The sequence below is a fragment of the Panthera tigris genome, chromosome A2 (assembly GCF_018350195.1).
Source record: "Panthera tigris isolate Pti1 chromosome A2, P.tigris_Pti1_mat1.1, whole genome shotgun sequence".
Classification (NCBI taxonomy): domain Eukaryota; kingdom Metazoa; phylum Chordata; class Mammalia; order Carnivora; family Felidae; genus Panthera; species Panthera tigris.
In genome coordinates this window covers 12,648,450-12,662,559 of record NC_056661.1, presented here as the reverse complement: position 1 = coordinate 12,662,559, position 14,110 = coordinate 12,648,450, and the positions used below count along the sequence as shown (strand labels likewise).

General features: G+C 60.1%; 1 protein-coding gene across 6 annotated transcripts in view; it reads left to right on the top strand.

The window, feature by feature from the left end:
- The window catches only part of CPAMD8 (C3 and PZP like alpha-2-macroglobulin domain containing 8), an 82,406-nt gene that overhangs the window by 63,693 nt on the left and 4,603 nt on the right, over positions 1–14,110 (top strand). For 4 of the 6 annotated variants that reach the window (XM_042978505.1, XM_042978504.1, XM_042978502.1 and 1 more), the window contains 13 exons: positions 2,107–2,263; positions 2,402–2,476; positions 5,402–5,567; positions 6,558–6,644; positions 6,722–6,858; positions 7,292–7,447; positions 7,559–7,621; positions 8,398–8,582; positions 10,767–10,854; positions 11,696–11,770; positions 12,413–12,518; positions 12,606–12,716; positions 13,842–14,051. In XM_042978505.1, the coding sequence (XP_042834439.1) occupies positions 2,107–2,263; positions 2,402–2,476; positions 5,402–5,567; positions 6,558–6,644; positions 6,722–6,858; positions 7,292–7,447; positions 7,559–7,621; positions 8,398–8,582; positions 10,767–10,854; positions 11,696–11,770; positions 12,413–12,518; positions 12,606–12,716; positions 13,842–14,051 (1,616 nt within the window). Of the gene's footprint in view, positions 1–2,106; positions 2,264–2,401; positions 2,477–5,401; positions 5,568–6,557; positions 6,645–6,721; positions 6,859–7,291; positions 7,448–7,558; positions 7,622–8,397; positions 8,583–9,730; positions 9,795–10,766; positions 10,855–11,695; positions 11,771–12,412; positions 12,519–12,605; positions 12,717–13,841; positions 14,052–14,110 lie in introns of those variants that run through there. The other 2 variants (XM_042978506.1, XM_042978507.1) reach the window with 2 other exon arrangements.

Genomic DNA, 14,110 nt, shown 5'->3' with positions numbered 1-14,110 from the left:
TACATTCACCCTCTCGTACAGTCGTTACTGTCCGTCTCCCCAGAACTCTTTTTGAAAAAACTTTGGCTTTTTTTTAATGTTTCTTTAATTTTGAGAGCAATAGAGAGACAGAGCGCGAGCAGGGGAGGGGAAGAGAGACAGGGAGGCACAGAATCGGAAGCAGGCTCCAGGCTCCGAGTTGTCAGCACAGAGCCCGACGCGGGGCTCGAACCCACGAGCCGTGAGATCATGACCTGAGCCCAAGTCGGATGCTCAACCGACTGAGCCGCCCAGGCGCCCCTGAAAAAACTTTTTGTTAATGCTTACTTATTTTTGAGACAGAAAGAGTGTGAGTGGGGGAGGGGCAGAGAGAGAGAGAGAGAGAGAGAAAGACAGAGAATCGGAAGCAGGCTCCAGGCTCCGAGCTGTCAGCACAGAGCCCGACGCGGGGCTCAAACCCATGAACCATGAAATCATGACCTGAGCTGAAGTCAGATGCTTAACTGACTGAGCCTCCCAGGCACCCCGCGTTGTGCTTTTATGAGACTGCGAGCGTGTGCTCGAGATTCACGCGTGCTGAGCAGGTGTCAAGGTTTCTTTCCCTCTTAAGGCCGAGTAATAAATATCTGGCTGTGTGGATACGCCCGGTTTTGTTACTCTGTTCATCAGTCTGGACAGCTGGGGGGGGCTCCCATGGTGTCTAGGGCGACAGAGCTGCTGGGAACACGGGTGCACAAATACCTCCTTGAGACCCCGCTTTCGTATTTGGGGATGTCCCCAGAAGTGGGACCGCCGGGTCGCATGGGAACGCCACCTTCAGCCTGTCAGGGAACCGCTGGCCGTTTTCTTCTGGCTGCCGCACCACTTCCTGTTTCTTTAGCAGCACACAGGGCTCCGGTCCCTCCACATTCTTGCCGACACTTGTTGGTTTGTGCCGTTTGGACGACAGCCCCCTGATGGGCGTGGCGGGGGGGAGCCGCTGGGTTTTGAGGAGCGGGGACCGCGCCCCCGTCCTGAGTGGGGCGTTCTCCCGCCGACGGTTCTATCGCTCGTCCCTCTCGGCTCCTTGGTTTCCATCCAGTGTTTCTCCCGCGATTATTTTTCACCCCCTCATTCATCCCCCGGTCCCATTAACTAAGTCACTCGGGTGCACCGTGACAGAGCGGGGAGGGGTGCGGGGTGGGCAAAGCACAGGCCGCAAAGCCAGGGATGGGCAACTGTGACCCAGAGGTGGGCTGTGGGGAGGCCAGGCGGGGGTCTTGAGGGTCCCGAGAGCCCATCCCAGAGCGGGGGTGCCCGAGAGGCTTCCTCCGGGCAGAGGCACGTGGGCTGAGTGGTGAGAGACAAGTGGGACCTCGTCCTGTGTAAACGGGAAGGGAAACGTGCCTGGACACGTAGCTGAGGCTAGTGGGTTGGCGGAACGTTACCAACTTCAAGCCACAGAAATCTGGCCGATAGGCAATTCTGAATGCCAGTTCACAGTGCTGGGGAGGCCACAGGGTTGGCCAGCCTGGCAGGCCCACAATGCATCGGGGCCCCGGGTCTTTCCTCGGGCCCCTGTGGGCTCTCTCAGCACAGTGGCTGCTCCCCTCATGGTGGCAAAATTGCAGCAGCTGCTCCCAGCATCACCGCATGTGCCCATTCTAAAGTCACTCTCAGGGCCAGGGACTGAAATGCCCCTAACTGTGGCTGGGTGGGGCCATCGGGGGTCTAAGCATCTAAGGCACCTGGCTGCAGGCTTCCAAGAAAGACTAGAGATCTCTCTGGAAGACTGGGGATCTCTCAGGGAGTGGCTGTGGAGGGGCAACAAGGAAGGTCTCCTGCATGTGGCAGGGGGAGGCAGGGCTGGACCAGTTCCCGGGAAGGCCTTGAGTGCCAGACCCTGGTGCTGCAGGGAGGCGGGCCTCTGTCACTGGGCCCTGCTGGGTGCCCACACACTTCCCTGGCGTGCTCACAACAGCCCCCGAGAGGGCAAGCTGGACCCTCCTGTGTTATAGGGGAGGAAGCGGAGACTCGGGCAGTGCAGGGAGCGTGCACGGTTCCTCGGGGTGCCCGCGGGAGGTGACCTTTTCTGCACCACCGTCCCCGACCCATGGCCCTCCCAGCCCCTGCCTCATCCTGTTTTAGGCTCACGGCCTTTGTCCTGAAGTCCTTTGCCCAGGCACGAAGCTTCATCTTCATCGACCCGCAGGAGCTGGCGGCTGCCAAGGGCTGGATCATCCAGCAGCAGCGGGGGGATGGCTCCTTCCCGGCCGTGGGCAGGATCCTGAACAAGGACATCCAGGTGAGTGGCCTCTCCGCCTCCTTCTGGTGCCTTAGCCCTGCCCCCTCCCCCACTCCCCGGTGCTGGCTGTCTCGGGCCAGTAGGAGGTCAGGGGCTGTCCCCTCTGGCTCAGGGTGAGGCTCCAAAGTCCTCTTGCAGGGTGGGATCCACGGCACAGTCCCGTTGACGGCTTACGTGGTGGCTGCACTCCTGGAGACAGGCACTGCCTCGGAGGTGAGCACTGGGCGGCTGGGGGAGTGGGTGGGCAACGTCCCCCCCGCAGGCCAGGCTGGCCGTCCTCGGGCAGGCTTTATTTCTTCCTTGATGCCCTCCTTCCACTCTTTTTTCATGCTTTCCTGTGGTCCCAGGATGCTCACCTTCTTGTAGCCCGGGCAGAGGATTGAGAGGGTCCTGTGACAGTCGTGGGGTGGGGGGGTGTGGAGGTGCTGTATCCTGAGTATGAGACGTCCCAGGACTATCTGACACCCCGGGACCCTGTTTGGGGCTACATCACGTTCCTGGCTAGTGACCCATGGGCTCACTTCCGGAAGTCCTGTACAAAAATTTGTGAAATTTTTTGGGGGGAAGGGTCTAGAACCTCCATTTACAGTGGGTACTGGAGCCAGTCAAGGTTTAGTTGTCCCAAGGGACTGGAGGGCCATTGTTGCTTCTGTGAAGCGGGGTGCGTATAGCATGTTCCCTGCGGTGAGGGCGTCCCTGGTGGACCCCAATCCTGGGAGTAGGGACCCCACCATTCCTAACATCTGTATCGGTTCTACATCCCCTGGTGACGAACTGGGAATTGTGGCTTTTCTCAGAATTCGTGGCCTCCCGATCCAGATTTAACCTCTGGGTCTAGGGTTTGCCGTGACCTAAGATCTTCTAGGTCCTGTGCACTTTGCCTGGAGGGCCCCTTGCCCCGTGTTAAAGGGCTGAATCGTGTCTCCCCGAAATGTATATCCTGAAATCCTAACCCCCTGTCTTAGCCAGCTCGGGCTGCCGTAACAAAATACCACAGTCCAGGAGGCTTAAACCACAGACATTTACTTCTCATAGTTCTGGAAACTGGGAAACCCAAGTCAAGGTTCTGTTTGAGTCAGTTCTTGGTGAGGGCTCTCTTCCTGCCTGGTAGACAGCCACCTTCCCGTTGTGTCCACACATGGCCTTTCCTTGGTACGCACGTGTGGAGAGAGAGGGAGTTCTGGTGTCTCTTCCTTTTTTTGTAAGGACCCTAAGCCCATTGTGGGGGCTCCACCCTCAGAAGCTCAGCTAAACGTAATCACATCCCAAAGGCCCCGCCTCCTAACACCATCACATTGGGGTAGCGCTTCAACGTATTGTGGTGGGGGGCCCAGACAGCACCCCCATACCTCGGAATGTGATTAGGGCCTTTGAAGAGGTAAATCAAGTTAAAATGAGGCCATCAGGATGGGTCCTAATCCAATATGACTGGCGTCCTCATACAAAGGGGGTTGGACACAGACACACACGCACAGGCAAGATGACATGGAGACACAGGGAGAAGACAGCCGGCTGCAAGCCCAGGAGAGGCCTGGGGCAGACTCTTCCCTCAGTGGCCCACACCATGACCTCAGACTTCCGGTCTCCAGATCTGTGACACCTTGTCTTTTTTTTTACTGTTTAAGCCACCCACTTTGTGGCACTTTGTTACACAGCCATTGCAAACTCATACACCCTGCCTCTAGGATGGCCAGCAGTCCTGAGGGAGTCCCAGGACTGGGGGCGGGGGCTGGTGAGTGCCTGCACCTCTGAGGCTGAGGGACCCCGGCCCCTCCGCATCCCCTGAGGCGGGCCCCTCCTGTCTCCTCTGGCTCCGCTCCTTCTTCCAGTTAAATGGACTTCCAGGTCATTCGGACCCTGTCACACGTTTAGAGCTGTGTCATGTGTGTCTTCATTCACTCCGGACTCTGAATGCCTCTGTGCCCTAGGCTGGATTGTGGCCCCTGGATCGGGGTCCGGGCTGCTGTAGCAAGTACCACAAACTGGCTTCAGACAGCACGAATTTATTCTCTCACAGTCCTGGAGGCCATACGTCTGAGGTCCAGGTATCAGCAAGGCTATCTATGCTCCTTCCGAAGGCTCTAAGGGAAGGTCCTTCTAGGCCTCTCCAGCTTCTGGAGGCCCCGGGCATTTCTAGTCTTGTGGCCGCGTCACTCCAGTGTCTGCCTCTGTCTCTGCATGGCCCTGTGCCTGCGTCTCTGTGTCCTCTCCTATGGGGACATGGGTCCTAACTGCGGTGTGTCCAGGCCCCAGGAGGTACCTGGTATATCTCAACGCCCCGCATTAGGGGCGGTTTCCATACTTTGTCCTGATCGAAAGATGGAGAACTTTGGGAGAGCATGCTTTCTGAGATCTTAACAATCTAAAGCAGAGATGTCTTTTTTTGAGAGGGAGAGAAAGCTGGAGTGGGAGAGGGGCAGAGACAGAGAATCCCAAGTTGGCCCCACACAGCACAGAGCCCAGTGCGGGGCTCGAACTCACAGAACCGGGAGATCGTGACCTGAGCCAAAATCAAGAGCCAGACGCTGAGCCAGCTGCACCAGCCAGGCGGCCTAAAAGCAGAGTTATCTTAACACCATGGCTCCATCGGTGCCCACGGGAACACCGTTGCTCATTTATTAAATTCACGAATGCTTCTAATCACTCATTTTTTCCATTTAACCAATATGCTTGGGCAGCTTCTCTGCATCAAGCCCCCGCTGGACAGCGGCCTCAGTTTCTGTCCTCCAGCGGCTCACGTTAGGGCTGGGGGAGAAGCATGATCAGGGTTGGTGGGCTTCCTGGGGGAGGCAACACTTGAAGTGAGGCCTGGAGGATGAAGTGGGCCTGGGCAGGGGTTCTTAAAAGCCAGCCTGGTGAAGGGGTGGGTGGGACAGGGTGGTCCGGGCTCTGCCTGATTCCCCCAGTACTTCTCTGGGTTGATACACTGTGCTCAGACCTCATTCGGAAGAAAGCTGGCACCAACAGAAAGGGGATGGGGTTTTGAAAGCCAGGTCCGCAGGCTGCGGGAGCCCTAGAAGGAGGCAGAATGAGAGTCTGGGAGCTCTCCCTAGGGGCGCCCTGGGAACCTGCGGGTGGGCAGGTGGGTGGGGGAACAGAGCAGCCTCGCAGGGCTCCACTCCCCACCCCATCCCGCAGGAGGAGAGGGGCGCCATTGCCAGAGCGAGGCACTTCCTGGAGTCCAGTGTGCCCTTGGCCGCCGACCCCTACAGCAGTGCCCTGACCACCTACGCGCTGACCCTGCTCCGCAGCCCAGCAGCCCCCGCAGCGCTGCGAAAACTCCGCAGCCTGGCCATCACGCAGAGTAGGTGGCTCCTGATCGCCACCCCAGAGGCCACCGTGGGGCCCGCCCACCGTGCATCTCCCTAAACGGTTCATGAGCACATGCATGGAGCTAAGGAGGCACCCTTTGCTCAGTCCGTTTTGTTTGTTATTCGTTGTTGCATCTAGCGGCTCCATTTGATGAAGTGGCTTGAGCCCGTGTGTCATTTTTCTCCCTCGTGGAATAGGGGATAGCCCAGAGGGCAGTAGAGAACGCCCCAGGCTTCCTGGAGACCAACCCCCGGACAGGGTGCTGGGAGGCAGGGAGGGCCCCCCTGCCTTCCATCGCCGGGTGAACCTTGGGAAGGAAGCCGTTTCTGTCTGCAGGATGTTGGTCTCTCCACCCACAAAATGACTACTCACTGTGCTTGGGGAGCCCCAGTCGTGGAGACCTCTCAAACCAAGCCCCCTCCCGGCCCTCATCCCGCTACCCGCCCCCCACCTTCCCCAGCAGCTTTTCTGCCCACGATGTCACCTGAGAAATGCTTTCATTGCTAAGAAGAAAAACAAACAAACATTAAGCAGAATTCTGAAACTACCCGATTGGATGACAGTGTCTATTTAGGACTAACTGCTTGAGATCTGGGGCAGGGAGCACGGATTTCTCTGTGGTCCGAGGGCCTTTTACATCACACACGAACTCAGAATCCTTGGAGCCTTACCAGGTAGCAAGCGGCTTCCTCGGTCCCGAGTGGGGATGGCTGGAGCCGCATCAGGGACCCGTCAGGAGGGAGGCCACCGATGTCTTCCAGGGGTACAGGAGAGACTGGGTCCGTCATGTAGTTGCAGATCTGAGACAGCCCCAAGGCCCTTCCTGTCCCAGCCATCTGCCCCTGGCACCCTACTCCCCTGGGGTCCACCCCCCACCCCCGCCACGTCTCTCCTCGAGACCCATATGTACTGACACTCACCGCGGGATGCCAGGCTGAACACTTAATTGGGTTGTGGCCCCTGACCTGTCCTGGCCCTGCAGATGGGGTCACCCACTGGAGCCTGACGGGTTCCCGGGACGTGGACAAGGATGCATTCCTGAGCTTCAGCGATGGGGTCTCTCAGTCAGGTACTGGCCCCCTGCTTTGGGTGCTGGGTGCTGGGTCCCGCCATTGGAAGGGCCCCAGCCAGCCTTGTCCATCGCAGTGGTCTCAGCTGAGGTGGAAATGACGGCCTATGCCCTGCTGACTTACACCCTCCTGGGTGATGTGGCCACGGCCCTGCCCGTGGTGAAGTGGCTGTCCCAGCAGCGGAACGCGCTCGGGGGCTTCTCCTCTACTCAGGTGAGTTGAGCAGGGCCAAGAAGAAGGGGCTCAGGTCCCGGCGGGGTCGCTGAGGCCCAGGCTCAGGGCTCACAGTTCGCCAGGAAGCCACTACGTGCTTCAAGGCCCAAGGCGGCTCCTGGAGATGAGGAGTCCAAGAGAAGGCAGGGGGTGGGGCCTGAGGGACAGATGCACCCGGCTTTGGGACAGGGACCCAGCCTCTGCTTCTGTGGGCATGCCCACCTGTTATCAGGGCCCCCAGGCCATGGATGTCTGTCTGCAGCAGAATCATTCTCCATTCCACCCACATGGGTCTCCGGCCTTCAGAGACGGTGCATGGTGCCCCCAGTTTGGGCCAGACCTCTGGGGATGGGGGGGAGGGGCGGGGAGCAGGGAGGGACACTGCTGGCTGACCCATTCCTGGGGCTGACAGCACCTCCTGCTGTGTCCCCAGGACACTTGTGTGGCTCTTCAGGCCTTGGCAGACTATGCCATCTTGTCATATGCCGGCAGCGTCAACCTCACCGTCTCCCTGGCTTCTACCAACCTGGACTACCAGGAAACTTTCGAACTGCACGGGGCCAACCAGAAGCTTCTGCAGACCGCAGCGGTGTGTATTCCTGGACCAGGGTTTGGGGGGCAGTGCTGGAGGCCCCTCCCCCCTGCCTGCCACACCCCCTTGTGTGTCTGCAGAGGGTGTCACAGTGTCTTCTCTTTTCAGATTCCCAGCCTCCCCACGGGGCTGTTCGTGAGCGCCAAGGGCGAAGGCTGCTGCCTGATGCAGGTGGGGCTTCAGGGAGGGAGATGGGGCACTCGCTGGGGCTTCTGGAACCTGGGGACGCCCCGAGGGGCAGGCTGGGAGCTCCAAGCTCAGTGGTGGGCCAGGCTGAGTGGGATGGATGTGTGTGGCTGAGAGAGACCCCAGGACAGATTGTCTGACCCCTGTCATGCAGCCCAGCCTGACCAAGGCAGGTGGCCATGCATTCTCTCGAGTGTGGGTCCCCCCCCCACAAGAAAATCCACTTGCTCCTCAATCCAGTGGTCTCTGACCATACGCAGATGCCCTCCCCCGCGCCCAGGGTTTGCCCAGTGCTTCAAATCTGTTCTCCCTGCTGCTGTCTGAACCAGGATGTGCCCCCCTCCCCCGGACCCAGCCTGCCCCCCCTACAGCTCCTCGGTCACCAGGCCCTGGGATTTAGCTGCACTCTGGGCTGGGGCAGCCCAGCCTGCGGGCTCCGGCTGGTGGTCAGAGGGCAAGTCTGCCTGGAGACCCTGAAAACCTCAGCTTCCCCATCTCTAAAATGGGAGCCCAGACGACACAGCAGAGAGGTGGGAGAGGCCTGGAGGCTGTTGGACCTGGGCTTGACATGCGTGAAAATGGGGTGACGGTCATATCTGCACCCCCTTGGGCACTTGCAGGGCTAAACGAAGTAACAGTTGTCCCCACATCTGCCATTCATGCCACTTTTGTCATCGTTCTGGCCATGGCCCTGCCTCTCCCCTCCCCCAACCCCAGGTTCCCTAAGCTTCGGTCCTCCCACACCGCCCCCCCTCTCCCAGATTGATGTCACCTACAATGTGCCAGACCCGGTGGCCAAACCAGCCTTCCAGCTGCTCGTGAGCCTCCGGGAGCCCGAGGCTGAGCAGCGGCGGACCCCCGCTCCCGCCTCCTCGGCCGATGATGACGACCCAGCAGCCGACCAGCATCACCAGGAGTATCAGGTGACCCTGGAGGTGTGCACCAGGTAAGGCCACCTCCCCGCGGCCAACACTCCTGCCTGGGCCTCAGAGGAGGGCCGTATCAGAGGAAGACAGCTCCTCCCGGGCCCAGGGTGCTGAGCAGGTGCTCAGGGTTGGTGTTTTGCGTCAGTCTGAGCCTGCGGATTGTGATGCTATCAGCTGGCATGCCTGGGGCACGCACCTGCTCCCTACTACATTTCCCACTGCTGTGGCCGGACCAGCCCTTGTGGCTTTTGTTACAGTTGCAAGATACCCTCAGCAACAACTCTCAGGGAACTTTGAGGGACAAGGTTCATGACTTATTGGTCCTGGAAGTTACACAGCATTCCTGGGGCCAGACAGCAAGGTCACAGGTACAGAGAGAAAAAGTATGCACCTGGGGCTCTGCCTTGACTGGGGTAGAGGGAGGGGATCTAAGGTTTTGCCAGTCCATTCTCATATTTTTAATGTCTATTGATTTATTTTGAGAGAGCACGCGTGTGAACAAGTAGGGGAAGGGCAGAGAGAAAGCGAGGGGCGGAGGGAGAGGGAGAGAGAGAATCCCAAGCTGGCTCCGTGCTGTCAGAGCAGAGCCTGACGCGGGGCTCGAACTCACAACCGTGAGATCGTCCTAACCTGAGCCGAAATCAAGAGTCGGACACTTCAGCCCCGTCAGTCCACTCTTTTTTTGGCGAATTTAAAATTAAGGGCAGGAGTCAGGGAGCAGGAAGGGAAAAGCAGGTTAGTTGCCTCGGCTGCCCAGGGTTTTCTTTTTTTTTTTTTTAATTTTTTTTTTCAACGTTTATTTATTTTTGGGACAGAGAGAGACAGAGCATGAACGGGGGAGGGGCAGAGAGAGAGGGAGACACAGAATCGGAAACAGGCTCCAGGCTCTGAGCCATCAGCCCAGAGCCTGACACGGGGCTCGAACTCACAGACCGTGAGATCGTGACCTGGCTGAAGTCGGACGCTTAACCGACTGCGCCACCCAGGCGCCCCTGCCCAGGGTTTTCTAAAAGGGGAACTTCCTGTGCGTGGGGCGCCTGGCTCCTTGTCTAGCTCTTGAATCTAGTAGCTGTGTCAAACAGCTGGTGGTGCGTTTATCTGAGATGGACATCTTTGACGTGGATGCTTTTGCAAGCAAATGCTTGATGTCAGGCACTTAACACTGCAGATGGCTTTTGAATGAGAAAAGGAAACAGAAGCTTCCAAATGGATGCAGCAGACCCCAGTGACAGGTGAGGCAGGTGGCCCAGGTGGGGACAGCTGTTTGTGGCCCCTGCCCGACTCACCAGAGCCTCAGGCCTCTCAGTTTCCTGAGGGTGACCCCAGGACCAGGTCACAGGGGTCCTCAGGGGGGGCACGGGCAGCTGCCCTCAGAGGATGCTCGTTGCCTTGGTGACAATATGGGAGCCCAAAGGTGGATGGTTGCCATGGCATCCAAAGCCCACTGGGGCTGCCAAGGCCACTCTCCCATGACCCTCAATCTGCCATCAGCTGGGGTAGGGGAGCAGGAAGCAGGCAGACTGGCCCAACTCTGGCCCCATTAGGCCTGCTGGGGACATGCCTGGGCTCCCATGGCCCTATGTAGCTGGGGACATCTCTGTTCCTCTCTCGGATGTATGTGTGCCATCCAGATATGGGCTTACTCAGGCCTCACCCCAACAGGAAGCCTCCCCATCCTCCCCAGGGGCTGCGGTCACCATGGCCCCTTGGGTCCAGAGTCTACCGGTTCCCCTCTGAATATCAGTCACCTTCCTTGTCACCAGCACGTGGCACTGGGAGGGCCTGGCACGTAGCAGGCCCCAGAGGTCAATTGGGCATACCCCATGTCACAGAAGGGGAAACTGAGGACAAGCACTGGGGAGTGACTGGGTATCCCCAGTCACCTGGGCTCCCATGGCCCCATGGAAACTGCTTCCTGTGCTGGGGACACAGCACGGGGTTCGGGGCAAGCACAACCCAGAGTCAGTAGACCTGGGTCAGGCCCAGAACCCTCGGCAGGGCCCTCTCCTTATGATCTTAGGGTCTCAACTGTGAAACGGGCTGACCAGTGACCTGTGTTTGTACAAATGGGCCACCCAGCCAGGCCTGGGGCGGGTTCGCCCAGGACTTCAGGCGTGGGGATTGTGGCGGGGGGCACAGAGGGGGCCACGAATTCCACCGTGGGGCTTGAGCTCGAGGGCCTGCATCTCTCCTCTCGTTGGAAGGTGGCTGCATGCGGGGTCCTCCAATATGGCTGTCCTGGACGTGCCCTTGCTCTCAGGCTTCCGGGTGGACATCGAGAGCCTAGAGCAGGTGAGGTGGTGCTGGAAGGCGGAAGCCGGGCGGGGTCTCTAGCTGGCCACCCTGACCAGGTTGCAAATTCCCAGCTCTTTTTTTTTTTTGGCCTCTCCGGGCAAAGTTGGTGCTTTTGGGCTGGTCGCCTGCTGAGGGGCAGGTGGGGAGGGGTGGGATCCAGGTGGTGGAGGAGGGATTCAGCAAATATGGGTGTGTTTTAGGGACGACATGGGGTGCCATAGGATACCCTCCGCCCTCGTTCTCCGGAGACCTACCACTACCCTCAAACTCAAGAGAGACGAGCCCCATGCCCCCTTTTGTGTGAGGGAGGCACAAAAATGGGGGTGCTGTCTTGCCTGAGGCCGGAGGAGGCCTGCAGTGTAGGGAGGATGGAGAAGGAAAGGCAGGGGGTGGGGGCGATCAGGGAGGCTGGGAAGAGGCAGGGTAAGGAGAAGGACCAGCACAGAAGCCTTGGTTTTATGGATCAAACACGAATTCCCAGGCTGGAGGGTGTTACATGTTGTAGATGAGGTAAAAGCAGGTGGCAGGGCCCAGCTGGGCACCTCGGGTTGCCATGGGCTGGGGCTGGATCAAGGGAGGCTGCAGGAAGGGGAGGGAAGGCGGGAGCTCGGAGTATCTTCTCCTGGGTTCACGGGTCACACTGACCTCCATCCCCTGGGCCCGGTCCATGGCGACTTGCCGGACAACCATAGGCAAGCCCCCCAGCCTCTGGGGCCTCGGCTTCCTTCCGGAACTGGCCCACCTCCCACTGAGCAGCGGAGGCCCCACGGAGACCGGGGAGGAAGCAAGCACTGGGGACAGGGGCTGGGTGGACCCTGACCTCTGGCTTCCTCGCCAGCTGCTCTCTGACAAGCATTTCACGCTGAAGAGGTACGAGGTGGCTGGACGCAGAGTTCTCTTCTACTTTGATGAGGTACCGGCAGTGGGGTGGGGGCAGGGCAGGGGTGGAGGCTCCGACCGCACCCCAATTAGCGAGGGCAGAGCTGTCCTGGCCCAGTGTGGTTCCTGCAGCCGTCTCCTATCATGAGAAAGAAACGAGGGCAATAATAAATCCAGGCAGAGCTGGCACAGCTGGTGGCCTTGTGCCCCAGCCAGCTCAGCTCACGTTGGTGGGAAAAGTTGGGAGGGATGTGGAACGGTATTCAGGCATAGAAAGGAATGGAGCACGGGTGCATGTGGATGAACCTGGAAAACATACTGGATGGAAGAAGCCAGACACGAAAAGGCTTCGTAGTGTATGATCTCATGCACATGAAATGTCCAGAACAGGTGAATCCATAGAGACAAAAAGCGGGTTAGCGGATGCCAGGGGCTAGGGGAGGGGAGAGTGAAAGACCGGCAGAGATGTTTTTCCAGGTAGGATGGAAGGACCCAGAGAATTGAGTGGAATCAGGTTCCTGTGTTTCACACACCCCTGGGTACCCCCCCCCCCCCCCCCCCACAAATCGGCCAGTTCTGGGCGCATGCTTTGAGGCAGAGCAGAGCCTAGGGGCCCTAGCTCATCCCTGAGCCTAGTGGCCCCAGCCAGGCCTGAGCCCGTCCGCTAACCCCGCAGATCCCCAGCCGGTGCCTGACCTGCGTGCGGTTCCGGGCGCTCCGTGAACATGTAGTGGGCAGGACGTCCGCGCTGCCTGTCTCTGTGTACGACTACTACGAGCCTGGTAGGCCCGCGCCCGCCCGCGCCCCCAGCTCAGTTCCTCGCCTTGTCACCCATCATTTCGTCACTCTTTGCCTCCCGCGTCCCGCAGCCTTTGAAGCCACGCGCTTCTACAATGTCAGCGCGCGCAGTCCACTTGCCCAGGAGCTGTGCGCGGGGCCCGCGTGCAACGAGGTGGAGCGCGCCCCGGCTCAGGGCCCCGGTGAGTGCGCGGGGCCACTGCCACCCCGACCGTCCTTTTGGAGCTCAGATCAGAGCGGGGAAGGGGGTCTCCAGGCAGAGGGGGACCGCTTGGTAAAGGCAGGAGAAGAGGGCAAGGTCAAGGGTGAACATTGTGGGGGCGGGGCCGAGCAGAAGGTCGGTGGGCAGCGAGGAGGGGCGGGGCCGAGCGGGGTGCAGGTGAAAGTGGGAAGGGGCGGGGCCCGAATGGGGTGTGGGCGGTCAGCGGAAAGGGGCGGGGCCGAGCGGGGTGCAGGTGAAAGGGGAGGGGCGGGGCCCGAATGGGGTGTGGGCGGTCAGCGGAAAGGGGCGGGGCCGAGCGGGGTGCAGGTGAAAGGGGAGGGGCGGGGCCGAACGGGGTGTGGGTGGTCAGCGGAAAGGGGCGGGGCCGAGCGGGGTGCAGATGAAAGTGGGAAGGGGCGGGGCCGAACGGGGTGTGGGCGGGCAGCGGAAAGGGGCGGGGCCGAGCGGGGTGCAGGTGAAAGTGGGGAGGGGCGGGGCCGAGCAGGGTGCAGGTGAAAGTGGGGAGGGGCGGGGCCCGAATGGGGTGTGGGTGGTCAGCGGAAAGGGGCGGGGCTGAGCGGGGTGTGGGCGGGCAGCGGAAGGGGGCGGGGCCGAGCGGGGTGCAGGTGAAAGTGGGGAGGGGCGGGGCCCGAATGGGGTGTGGGCGGTCAGCGGAAGGGGGCGGGGCCGAGCGGGGAGGGAGGGCGCCCAAAGCAGAACCCGTACCTCTCTTCCTCCACAAAATAGAGGCGTAGCGACTGCAGGGCCCGGGCCATGAACTCAGAGAGTGGTCGCAGCAAAGTGTTGGGCGGGGCTGGGAGGGGTCCTTCAGGGCCTTTTTCTTTATTTTTCAAACATCTTGAAATGGGTTTAGATTGCTTTCGTTGATAAAATTTTGTTTTCGTAAGTAGTAAGCAAACACTTGAATGAAATTCTACCAAGTCAGGGCTCAGGGACTCCCAGTAACTGTCAGGCCCCAGGCCCCACCCGGTGGAAGGTAGTCCCTGCCCCCGGGGACTTTTCCCTCACTCCAGGCCCGGTGGGAAGCGCAGACCAGGTGGGGATTGGGGTCCCCCAGTCCCTGCCGACTTCTCCTCGCCCCCAGGCTGGTCCCCAGGCGAGCGGGGTCCTGCGGCTGCCCCGGAGGAGGGGGCGAAGATTACGCGCTGTGGCTGTCCCCGCGACTGTACCGCCCGCGGGGACCCTGTCTGCGGCTCTGATGGCATCGTCTACACCAGCGCCTGCCACCTGCAGGAGGCCGCCTGCCTAGGCCGCGCGAGATTGGAGCCCGCGCCCCCTGGCCACTGTGTCCTCGGTGAGGACCCACTCTGGATCCAGCCTCTGGGACCCCACCTCTCCCTGCATATAAATAGT